We start from the raw sequence: 12,116 nt of genomic DNA on the forward strand, positions 1-12,116 counted from the left end.
ACAGGGGACCCTAGTTTGTAGGCCAGGTCTACTGGGGGCTGGTGGAGCTGATCTGGCAAAGAAGAGGAAGAGTGGTTTTGGTAGGATGCTTGCCAGGCTGGTCAAGGTTGCTTTAAACTAGATGTGTTGGGGGAGGGGGGCACCATTCCATCCCAACACACCCAGTCAGATGCCAGCACCTACAATAAATGCTTGGAGCAATGTAGAGATATTCCAGCCACTCCAGCCAATGAGCCGGCTTCATTTGGAGCTTGACTCAGATGCCTCTATACAAACGCTCATAGCATTAGGAACAAACAAGAGGAATTAGAGATGAGTGCATGTCTACGGGGGAATGGTATAATAGGTATCACAGAAACATGGTGGGATGGCTCCTACGACTGGAGTGTTGGAATGGAAGGTCACAGGCTCTTTAGAAAAGACAGGCCTGGCAGGCGAGGAGGGGGAGTTGCTATTTATGTTAGGGATAGGCTGGAGAGTATGGAACTCTGTCTGGGGACGGGTGAGCAGTAAATAGAGAGTTTGTGGGTCAGGGTTGAAGGGCGAACAGCGATGGGAGACATTACTGTGGGGATCTGTTACAGACCACCTGATCAAGAGGAATCTGTGGATGAAGCACTCTACAGACAGACAGGAACAGCCTCATGCTCTCAGGCTCTTGTTCTCATGGGGGACTTCAACCACCCTGACATCTGTTGGAGTGGAGGTACGGCCCGGCACAAGCAATCCAGGAGGTTTCTCGATTGTGTGGAATACAACTTCCTTCTGCGAGTAATAGAGGAGCCAACGAGGAGAAGTGCCATGCTTGACCTCGTGCTCACCAACAGGGAAGGGCTGGTTAGAAATGTGATGCTCCAGGGCAGCCTTGGTTGCAGCAATCATGAGATGGTGGAATTCGAGATCCTCAGGGCAGTGAGAAGAGCGTGCAGCAAGCTCACTGCCTTGGACTTCAAGAGAGCAGACTTTGGCTTCTTCAGGAGCCTGCTTAGTAAGGTTCCATGGGATACAGCCCTAGAGGGCAGGGGGGCCCAAAACTGTTGGTTGATACTCAAGGATCACCTACTCCGAGCTCAGGAATGTTGTATCCCAGCTAGAAGGAAGTGCAGCATGAGGGCCAGGAGACCTCCTTGGATGGATAAGGAGCTGCTGAGGAACATACGAAGGAAAAAAGAGGCTTATAGAAGGTAGAAGCAAGGACAGGCGGCCTGGGAAGAATACAGGGATGTTGTCTGGGAAGCTAGGGACCAGGTTAGGAAAGCTAAGGCCCAGTTAGAATTGAACTTTTCTAGGGATGTGAAAGATAACAGGAAGGGATTCTATAGGTACAATGCAAATAAAAGACAGCCTAGGGACAATGTGGGCCCTCTCCGGAAGCTATCGGGAGAACTGGCTACCCGGGATTTGGAGAAGGCTGAGGTTCTTAATGACTTCTTTGCCTCGGTCTTCAGTGGCAACGCACCACCCAAATCTTGGAAGGCAAATGTAGGGACTGTGAGAATGAAGACCTTGGGCCCACTGTAGGAGAGGATCTGGTTCGAGACCATTTTAAGAACCTGAACGTACACAAGCCCATGGGGCCTTGGGCTTGGGACTTCACCCCCACCATCCAAAGCAGCAAAACACCCCATCAGACACCACCAGGATTATGGGTTCAATGACTGCAGACACCAGAGTTTTATACACGCTAGCTTTTATTGGTATCAAGGTTTGGGGTATTCATATGTGCTTTTAGCAAGCAGTAAGAGTCAGCAGAACATCCTCTCTCACTGTGTCGTAACCACAGAAATGGTATCTGAAAGAAAAAATGCAATACCTTGAGTTGTTGAAATTATACAAATTGATTTGGTTTTAATATTAGACAACCTGATTTGTCATTTGCCACAACAGAACAGAATGGGAACTAGAGCTGCCCTAGGATCTCTGCTGAAAGGTAATGCTGCTGGGCTGTAATCATTTAGCTTTGCCTGAAACTGTTTCCAACTCCCACGTTGTCTTTTAAATGATGGCATGTTAACTATGAGTTTGTATATGAGTTTAAAACATACTGTGCCTCCTCTTCTAGACATGAAATCATGGGGTGGATAAAACAGCTGATCAAGCAAATGAAGGAGTTTGTTTTAAAAAGCTCAGGAAAAAGGGTGAAACTGGATCAATAAATTACGCTTGATAATCTGAACATCCCAGCCTATTCCACAAAGTCTAGAAAAAACAGTATTAGTCTTGTTCGTTGGAAGGGTGGGTTTATTATCATGGTCCTCTTTCATCAGTCATGATCTCAGGGGCCACCAGTAACAATGAAAATCATTTGCTGTTCCAGCTGGCTGTGAATCAGACATGCTAACACAAGCTCACACACAAATAACCAGTCCTCGTGGTCAGTTGGAGCTTGGAAAGAATGATGCTGATAACCTTGCATGTAATTTTGTCACCTACCTTCCCAAGTAACTCTGAAGATTTTCACAATGGGTATACTTACTCTTTTCTGTCTTCTCCAGACTGCACTACAACAGTTGCAGCTCCTATTTTAGGAAGAGTTGGGTTTATCACATTGTTGTTCCAGAGGAATTTAACCTTTGTGACTGTTCCAATTTTAACTTCTGCATCAATGTAGCCTGTGTAAGTGTTGTCTGGTTTGAGGGTTCCCCTGTGAAAAAGAACGTTGTATGGGTGTGAGGCATGTTAGGATTTAATATTAATCACCACTCCTGTCGACTGAGTGGCTGTTATAGCAAGGGAGTAGAGAGTTAGTAGAAAAACAATATTTAGCTTATAATATGGTAACAACATTATTCCCAGTTTTCCACCATAATTGATCCCAAATCAGTGTTTATCAGAAGCAGCAAAGACCTGAGATGCTACAGTCACACCTCCCAGTGAAGACTCAGTTACAGGGTGATCCCTGTGAAGAAGGTGGAGCTTGCTACAGAGCTAGGGAGTGCCAGAATGTGTTCAATGCTGGCAGACTTGTCTCGTGTGGTTGGATGTCACACGGATGCTTGCAAACTGGGATCGGCTCATAGCAAATACCTGAAGACGTGAAGGCCTTCTTGGAAAGGTGGAAGTGCCATAGTTGTCACGAAACAAAACCAAAAGCATGAAGCCCGAAGCCCAAACCCACATCTAAATGTCTTCTCCCCAGTTTTCACCATTTCAGACATTTCAGTGGAAACAAAGAAGGAAAATACAAATAAACAAGAGCACATGAGGCAAGCAGGCAGCTCGGGTAATAGATCATTAAGATCATGGGACTTGATGATCTTAAGGTCTGTTCCAACCTAGTTGATTCTATGATTTAGTGTAAGCAGGTGAAGTTATCAGCAACAAAAAGTAGATTTTTATATAGCAACTCATGGGGTAACTTCAGCAGCTGTGGTGGCAACATTTGCAAGCCTGTGAAAGGCAGAAAGATCACAACTCTGCTAGCATAAGTCCAGCAAGACCTTGGTGGACAGCAAACAAGTGATGCTGGATTCTAACAGTTCAAGATTCTGCCTTCTAACCTTTTCCCTTCAAATCACCCAAGTAAACTGCCTCTGCATTTATATCAGGTACAAGGATGGAGGCAGGCTCTTCTCGGTGACAACCAATGGTAAGACAAGGGGTAGTGGGCTCAAACTGGAACACAAGAGGTTTCACTTAAATTTGAGAAGAAACTTCTTCTCAGTGAGGGTGACGGAACACTGGAACAGGCTGCCCAGGGAGGTTGTGGAGTCCCCTTCTCTGGAGACATTCAAAACTCGCCTGGACACCTTCCTGTGTAACCTCATCTAGGTGTTCCTGCTCCGGCAGGGGGACTGGACTAGATGATCTTTTGAGGTCCCTTCCAATTCCTAATGTTCTGTGATTCTCTGATTCTGTGATTCTGTGAATTTGATCTCTAACGTGAGACCAATATAAACAGAAATCTGAACTGAATGTTCTAGAAGATAAGTTTCTTTTCTCTCCAATTTTTGACTTACTTGACAATCTGGTGCTGTCTTGTGTTCCCACAGCTTCCATAGAGGGCAATGTTTACATATCCTGTCACACTATGCTTTCCAGAGATGGTCACAGTTACTTTGTACCTCCAAACTGCATAGAAGAAATCCAGTAAGTTAGATTGTACCCAGGGAGGGTCAGTCTCTAGCATATCAAGTATTGGCATGAAGAGCTATTGCCCTGCTGTGAGGTCTGATCACCTGTTAACTGTAAAACAGGGCAATAAAAGTGGTTGTTTACAAGCAGTAGGTAGGAATGGAAGCAATGAAAACTCACGAGCAAAGTCCTTGGCTTCGCCAGTGTTCAGGTAAAGTTTCACGAAGTCACTGTTAATTTTCCCTTTGAACCTGTCTGCATAGTGACCCATATTCGGGCATCCCTCTGCTGGGCATGGGAAGCAGAGTCCCTAGCAAAACCAAATACATCCATTAATAAAGTTATCCATCCAGCCAAGGACTTCTTTTTGATATACCCACTTAGGTGGCCGTGTGTCACAGCAGCATTTGTTTCTCTTACAGATCCACTCTGGGACCATAAGTACCATAAGTAAACTGGATTTCAGGTGTATAAATAAGAAAGAGCAACTGTTTTTGACACAGTCCATCCTGAGGCTTTGAGAGGTACTTACTGATTCAAAAACGTCATATGAAGTGCATGAATAGCCCAGAAACCCATCAGGGTAGATAATACTGTCAGAGTAATACTTGTAACTCCTCAGGTGATTGCAAGCCATGAAGTCCCGAGTTCCTGCAAAAAGATGTTTCCAGGTTAAATCTTTCATTCCGTTGCCATTTGTGGAAAGATACTGGCACAGCCCTTGCCGTGTCATTGGGATGCATCATTCCTCCTCAAAAGCCTCATCATGATTCTTATAGTATCAAGCATAAGGTTTGAAGCTTGCTTTTGCAATGAACTGAAGCTCTAAGGACTGTCACTGACTCAACAGGTATAAAATGCAGACTTGGAATGCTTTGTGGAGACTGACTGCGCAGCTCAGCTTAGCCCCTGCCCTCTCCTCCCCCTCGCAAAAACTTATTCAAGCAATCTGACCAAGGTGCACAAGAGAAAGAAGAAGGGCATGAAGCAGGCCTTTTGTAGGCAACCGAGGGATTACCATAACAAAGGAAAACCAAAGGAAAAGTATTTAAGAGGGAACTTCCTAGGGCAGTGCTGATTTGCTGCAGCTGAGGACTTCAAAACAAAATTATTATTATTTGGGGGGTGCTTAAGGAAGGGAGCATCTTAAAATTAAAATAATGAATATATTATTTTCTTTTGTGTTGCCATTGTTTGCCTGAGTTTAGGTTAAAAAGAAGATCATATACAATACGCTTATTTCTTTGTGCTTTAATTCCCCTTCATTGAGAAGGAGTTTACTGCATAACAAAAAAGAAAGGAAGAAAAGGTAATGCCTCCAACTGCACTGAATAAAACCTGGAGGAAAAGGCTGGTTATCACAAATAAGTTTGTGGATTCCCAGAGTTTCAGGTGTTTGCAGCAATGTAAGAAAGAGCTCAGATAAAATAGTGCAAAAGCTCTACAGCAGAACTCTTGTTTTGTTTGTTTTGTTGGTTCTTTTGAATGTTCTGTGCAGTTTAACTTTCTGAAGACACGTAAACATTTTCTAATACTTAGAGCTGTTCTTAGAACCATGTAAACCAGCAAGGAACTCTATTTGAGCAGCTACGTGCCAATCTTTGTTAGGGGACTACAAACAGACACAATGACATTGCTTTAATGCAACTCAGATTGTAAAGGTAATAAAAAGCTAATTAATTGCTTTATCTCAGAAAGGCTGCAGCTGAAGATAGCCCATCACAGCCCAAGTAGCTGTGAGCATCATTGTCCTACTCCACCCAGTACTGCTGCTGGGCAACTGCATAGAAACAAAGTGAAGTATATTGTTATAGACCCTTTAAAACTGTTGGCACGGTTTCAGTAACTTGCTTCTGCTGTTGGGTACTTCAGAGGAGGCAGATTTTCCAGAGGCAAACCCCTTTGTCTTGTTTATTTTTTAATGAGCTCTGGAAAACAGTGTGGTTTAAGCATATGAACAGTTTCACTGCACTCTGCAGCTGCCATTGCTGCTGGGCACACCAAAAGCTAATGCAACACACCTGAATTGAGGAAAGTTAAGCCCTTACATTGTGAGGGGTGATCTATCCCTGAGTTGGTAATGTAATCAACACTTACCTTCCCAGATGCCATCGAGATCTATAATCTGTGACACAGCGTTCTTTCCACATCCAGGCATTTCCACTCCTCCGTTTGGATAGAAGTCAAGATGTCCAATAGCTGGGCTCATGCCAAAACCTGGAGCATTTAAAGTAGGGGTAAGCCTATTTTCAATCAATACTGTTTCATACCTATAGTTGAAGTTTGTGGGTGCTTGGTATTTTAGGATGTGAGGTGTTAGGGACCAGTATGGTCTATTTGTTCTGTGTCTGTGGCACAGCACAAGTGAGCCTTGATGAGTTAGTAGGATACTGAAGTGCTCTATGGCATAAATAATTATTATAAATAATAATGATTACAGTATTGTTCAATACTCACCTAAGTAGGGGATTGTGGGAGCTGTATCTGTGTGGATAACATCAACAAACTCGGCATCAGTTTTATCCAGTCTGACTTCAATGGGAGTCCCTTGGAAGTAAGGCTGAGCAGGGTCCAGTCCTGGAAGGAAAAAACTTGTTATGTATAGATAAAGAGATATAGGTGCATTGTTGTGTATATCGCTATGGTTGTATATAATGAATCATCACATACATAGTGGTCTGTGGTTCCTTATATGTAAGTAGTATAAGATATAGGAGACCATGTTGTCTGCTCTCTCTTATCAAGTGGCTTTTCTCCCAAGCAGCAGAAAGGATTACTTGTGTGAAGCCTATTAGATTTTACTGATATACACCAATGTTGAATCCCAGTACTTGGAAAGAACAAGGATTGGTTTGACCACAAGTTTAGCTCACAATACCTCTGACGTTTTAGTTCTGGGAGAGTACTGGAGGTTTTACAATACTTGAAATGGCATCTCTGCTTTCTGAGGTTGCTGGAATACCTTTTTTATAAATGAACTCATAAGGCAATAAATATACCTATCTCTGTATCAACTATTAAGAAACTTTAGATATTTTGCTGCGGGCAGGGAAGAATAATTATTAATAATGTACTCTACTGGGTGAAAATTTCTGTAGACATAGCAAAGCAGGGTGAGAATGGGTGACGCATCAGGACGGTTAGGGTTAGCCTACTGCTTCTGAAGCATCAGGTTTAATCCATCCTTTTCTGGAACATGATATTTGTTAGCAGTACAGAACTAACTGCTCACTGTTGTGCCGCTTATAACATGCTTTGGAGGGACCTGGAAGTGGTGGGTGTTGTGTATCAGCTGTGCTGCTATATAACAGGCCCAATCAAGCTCTGTAGCGCTTGCCACAAGCATTAATGCGTATCAGCAAGTCAGCTGATGTATTGCAGGAGTCTTCTGGCTCTGTTAGCTGTATGGAGCCTTTCCTTTGCTGTGTAAATATATGCAAGCAAACTCATTGTCACACTGACTGCTTTCCAACCCTTACCAGAGTACCACTCCTAGTGTACAGTGAGAAGAGGCTACGTTCTACAACGTCCAAATTACCCTTTACTAAACTACAGCCCACAGTCAGATACCATAGAAAGAGAGAATGAATAGCAACATCTTATTTAAGCACTGGTGTCTTTAGCATGAGTTGTGACTTAAGCCACTGACTTACCAGTAATTCTTCCAATTCCTGGATGCCTCTTGCCAGCTTCGCCTGCCACGTGTGCTCCAAGGCTGTGACCAATAATGTGAACATTGGCTGGAGAGTATCCAAATGTGTCCTGGGAAAACAGGATACAAAAGATTCCTACCTCTGTTTTCATCAGCAACAGGGAGGAGTAAAAAGGTGCTGAAAAACTACTTTCAATTTGACTATAGACTTGGGAACTACATGATTTCAGCATCTGTCTGTCAGTTTTGGTACAATACATCGCTTCTTCAAAACCCCTTCTTCAGATGCTGCTCTCATTTGGAGGCTGATAAAACTCTAGAGAACTCTATGAACAGAGTTCTGAGATGCTTTGTGTTCATTTTACATCCTAGACCCCTTAGTAATAAGAGGGCGCTCATCTGGCTTGGAAGGCTCAGCCAGGCGGGCACTCTAAGTTAGACATGGCAGGTCTAGTACCATGTGCAGCTGGAGGAGGACAGGAGAGGAGAGATTCCTTCAACCTTTTGAGACAGTAACCCAGTGACTGCAACGTAGATATGTTGAGTGAGACATGGGTCAGAGCACTCCTCGACCTGGCATACTATCTACTGAAGTAATTTATAGTTGTTTTATGGGCCGTGTGTGTTGAAAGCACCTTGATTAAAAGAAGGCGCCAAACCAAGCATCATTTCCTGTATGAAGCTGGCTGAAAAAGGGGTCATGTGCACTGTGTCTAAAGCTACAGAAGGTGCCACAAGGACTTCCCCCTTAGGTGACTGAGTGGATCCTCTTTGCTGCTCATGGAGAGCAGTTGTGCTCCAGCCCATTTGGTTGGTTTTGTCTCCCTGAAAATGCAGTTTGCTATGTCCGTTATCTCTGCATGTTTAAAATTACCCACCACTTCACATCTGTGGAAGAACTGTCTGGCTGTACCGTAGGGATAGCTTGTAGAGCTTCATATCCCTAAAGTGGCTAAACCCTGCTGTTGCTACATAGTTCTCTAACTTTAGAAAGAGAGGTTTTAGCACAACTCTGAAAATGATTGCTGAGTAGCAGAAAATGTTCCCTGCTGGTTACGTTCAGATTTATAAAAGTTCCTGAATCGTATTTCTTTCCAATCCGCAGTATCTGTAGCTTTATAACCAGAAGTTTCTTACCACAAGGGTCTTCACAAAGTAAGCTATTTCAGCGCCCACAACACGGACATTGTTTGATGCCTGGGTGTACTGACATCTTGAGCCTTTCTTCCAGTCAACGCAGATGCAGTTCACATCTTCCACGGTGAGCAACCTCTGTTTTGTAAAACAAAAGTAAAAAACAAAGCTCCCCACAGTAAATACAGTCTAGAATTGATTCATGTTGCTCATAACAGCTCCACTCATGAATTTGTTGCATGAATTTGTATGAGAACTTTTTAAGAACCGGTACCTTAGCATATGTACATGGTTATGCCTGCTCACAGGCGTACGTCTGCTCAGACCGTACTGAAAGAGGGTGGTATGCTGTGGTAATGACCACACCATCATTTCAAATACCCATAGCAGTATTTTTTGCAGAAGGAAAAACAGTATCAATACAATACTGACCCGTTCAATTTTTAATGTTAATCAAACTTTAAATTAACACTAAAAATGAGAAATGAGCTCTACTCATGTCCTGATTCACTGAAGTGGCTTAGAAGCAATTTAATTAGAGCTTACATTTTTATGACAAAAAAGCTAGAGTATTTTTCTGACACAAATTTGTAAGAAAAAGTGCATTTTTTGTAAGAGGGTGCATAAGTTGCTGGTGTCACTAAATATTCATTTCAGATTCATGGCTATATTTGGGGATATATATGCACACGCAGATACGTATTTTAGATGCTAATGATTTGAAAATGTGGCTTCTTTTGCTGCCCTTTTCTTTAGAAGTACCATGAGATAAATTGATTAGAAGTAGAGAAAACAGTTTAAAGGAATGTTTTTATAAATGGAAAATAAGGAACTTTATGGTACCTACCTTGCACATGTCTGACAGCCAGTTTTCTTCTCCAGTGTCTATGAAACCGTGGACGATGAATCTGGTTAACCTGCTTGTTTTAAAGTTGGAGTAGCTAATGGAGGAATCAACTGCAGAGATCTCCTGTTGTAGATATTAAATGAACAAACATTTAAATCTGCTTTCTGTAAAGAGTTTATCAAAATTGCAAAGACCTGGGCTATGCTTCAGGTGCATGCTCTTATGCAATGTTAAACTCATTTGTAAGCGTTCACATGACTATGGCTTAAGGTCTGTATTTCTATTCAAAGCAAGCTTTGACACGTATCTCAGAGCATCCAAACTTTACTTCTAATGTGTTATCTTTTGATCTGTGGGAAAGATTTACCCAATCATTAAGACATGCACAGTTTCTCACCACTTCCCAGTGGCCGTACAGAAAACATGGGCTATGCTGCTCTGTGAGGGCTGGAGGAGCATGAGAGTTCTGCTCCAGAGACCCTGCTATGGAGCTGAGAAAGGCTGTCTCTTGAATAAAATGAAGGTTTCCAACACTTCCCAGGAGCACAGCTGGGGTCAGAGTTTATTTCCTCTTTTTTGCATGTGACTTATTAATGTGTAAACCACAACGGTTCTTACTTGATAGCTATCGGGATTTTCTCTTGTGTAGAGGAGGAAGTGAGCATCTATCTTTTCTGGACTCCAGGGTAACTTCTGGATTGGTCTTTCTGTAGTTCCAGACCATGGCGCACTGTCTGAGAAACATCCCAGCCTATCAAAGCAGACTTCTGAACCTGTAGCACACAGATCAGACCAGTAATATATGAACGAGCAAAGAAGTGGAGCGGGTTAGTTATAACTCATAGCATCTCTTCTCTGGAGATCTCTCGGTTACTTAAACATCCTATGGTTTACAGAGAGCAAAGACCAGTAAGCTGCCCTCTCTCAGATTTTCAACAGCTACAGTTTATCCCAAGGAAAGAAGCCACCCTACTGCTCATCAACAAAGTATTCAGTTCAGTTCCTCCATGGGTATCCTATACCATACTCTAGGTATCTTAACCCCAGCTGTTGTTTTGCCTACAACAGAGACACCTGATGAGTTTCTCCTGTTAAGAAGCCAAAATACTGCAAATAATCAGCAATATCTTGAGACTGTGCTGAACAGCTGACTGCGCTCTACATGGAAGTTTTATACTATACAAGCCGGTGGCTTCTGCGGAATATACCGCTATACCATCATTAGACTTCCTCCACCCAACGCCCCCAACTTTTTCTCCATTTCCGTCACTAAAGAAGGGTACAAAAACCAACTTCCTAGCCTTGTTAGAGCAAGAGCTTTGCTCTGAGATAGAAAACACCAGCATTTCTTGCATGCTCCTCGGGTGGGATTTCCAGTGTGGAGAAAGGGAAATACAACACTCCCGCACTCATCTCGCCATTCTGGCGTAGGAGAGTGACCCATGTAGCCTCAATTGGCAAGTTTTAAGGCACCGCACTGTAGAATGACATCTCACCAAATACAGCAGCATAGAAAGGCTACAGAAATAATAACTCCGTATGCTTACCTTCTGCTGCGCTGAGCAGGCATAGTGCAAGTATCCAAATCCCAAGCATCTAGAACAGTAAAAGAAGAAGCAGGTAGTATCTGCTAACCCGCTTGATTAGGAAGTGCACTTGGCTCTCTGTTGCTGAATTTTCTCAAGGGTTCTGTGTCTATCTTCTCTGCAACATATGTCTATAAACGCCATGTGTGAGCATTATCTTTGCTTGCTCTGCTAGAGATTTTGAGGCTTCTAAATCTATTAAAGCATAGCTTAAATCTAGTGTGACTTTTGCCCAGTGAAGCTATGCTTCCCCTGGAAATTATAGTAGTTATGTTAAAACCAGCCTCAGGATGCCTATGTGAGCTGCCGTCTCCTTCACGCTGCTGTGACTTGGGAAGCCGTATACCTGACGAGGTAAAAGAAACCCCCTCAATCCTGAAGTACTTACGATGCCTCTTGGAAACTCCATGCACTGGTGTGTGCTTCGTGCACTCTGTGTGTGCTTTTTCTAGTCTGCTTTATCCTTGGAAATGTTTCCAGAAAGATAGGAATATTTGTTTCAGATTATAGGATATTGATAACTGGTAAACAACTCTAGTGGTTGTTTTCTCTGTAAAATTCCAAAATCCATGGGCATAGATTGCCTGAGTTGGTGTGCTGGAGCCCAGAATAGGAATGGAGCTGCAGAGATAGGGCAGTTCCCAGGCAGCAACACATCAGGAGTGGGACACTGAAGAGAATTAGGTGGATCTTTGTGTCATTGCATTTAGGGCCTTGTTTTGGCTGGGAAGGCTTTTGGTTTCAGTGTTGTGTACTTGGGATGAAGGGGGTCTACTGGGGAATTTAATAGGGAACAAAACTGTCTTTGAATTCCCTCCCTTGC

General features: G+C 43.1%; 1 protein-coding gene across 1 annotated transcript; it reads right to left on the reverse strand.

The window, feature by feature from the left end:
• Positions 1-1,728: 1,728 nt before the first annotated feature.
• LOC308223338 (pancreatic triacylglycerol lipase-like) lies at positions 1,729-11,303 on the reverse strand (the record flags this gene model as incomplete). The annotated part of the gene is made up of 12 exons (XM_080622163.1): positions 1,729-1,792; positions 2,477-2,644; positions 3,960-4,071; positions 4,255-4,384; positions 4,607-4,725; positions 6,172-6,291; positions 6,532-6,651; positions 7,728-7,836; positions 8,864-8,998; positions 9,708-9,830; positions 10,326-10,480; positions 11,255-11,303. The coding sequence occupies 12 exons, from the start codon at positions 11,301-11,303 to the stop codon at positions 1,729-1,731; spliced, it is 1,404 nt and encodes a 467-aa protein (XP_080478289.1).
• Between the last annotated feature and the right edge of the window lie 813 nt (positions 11,304-12,116).

Source organism: Psittacula echo (assembly GCF_963264785.1).
Source record: "Psittacula echo genome assembly, chromosome: 6".
Lineage (NCBI taxonomy): Eukaryota > Metazoa > Chordata > Aves > Psittaciformes > Psittacidae > Psittacula > Psittacula echo.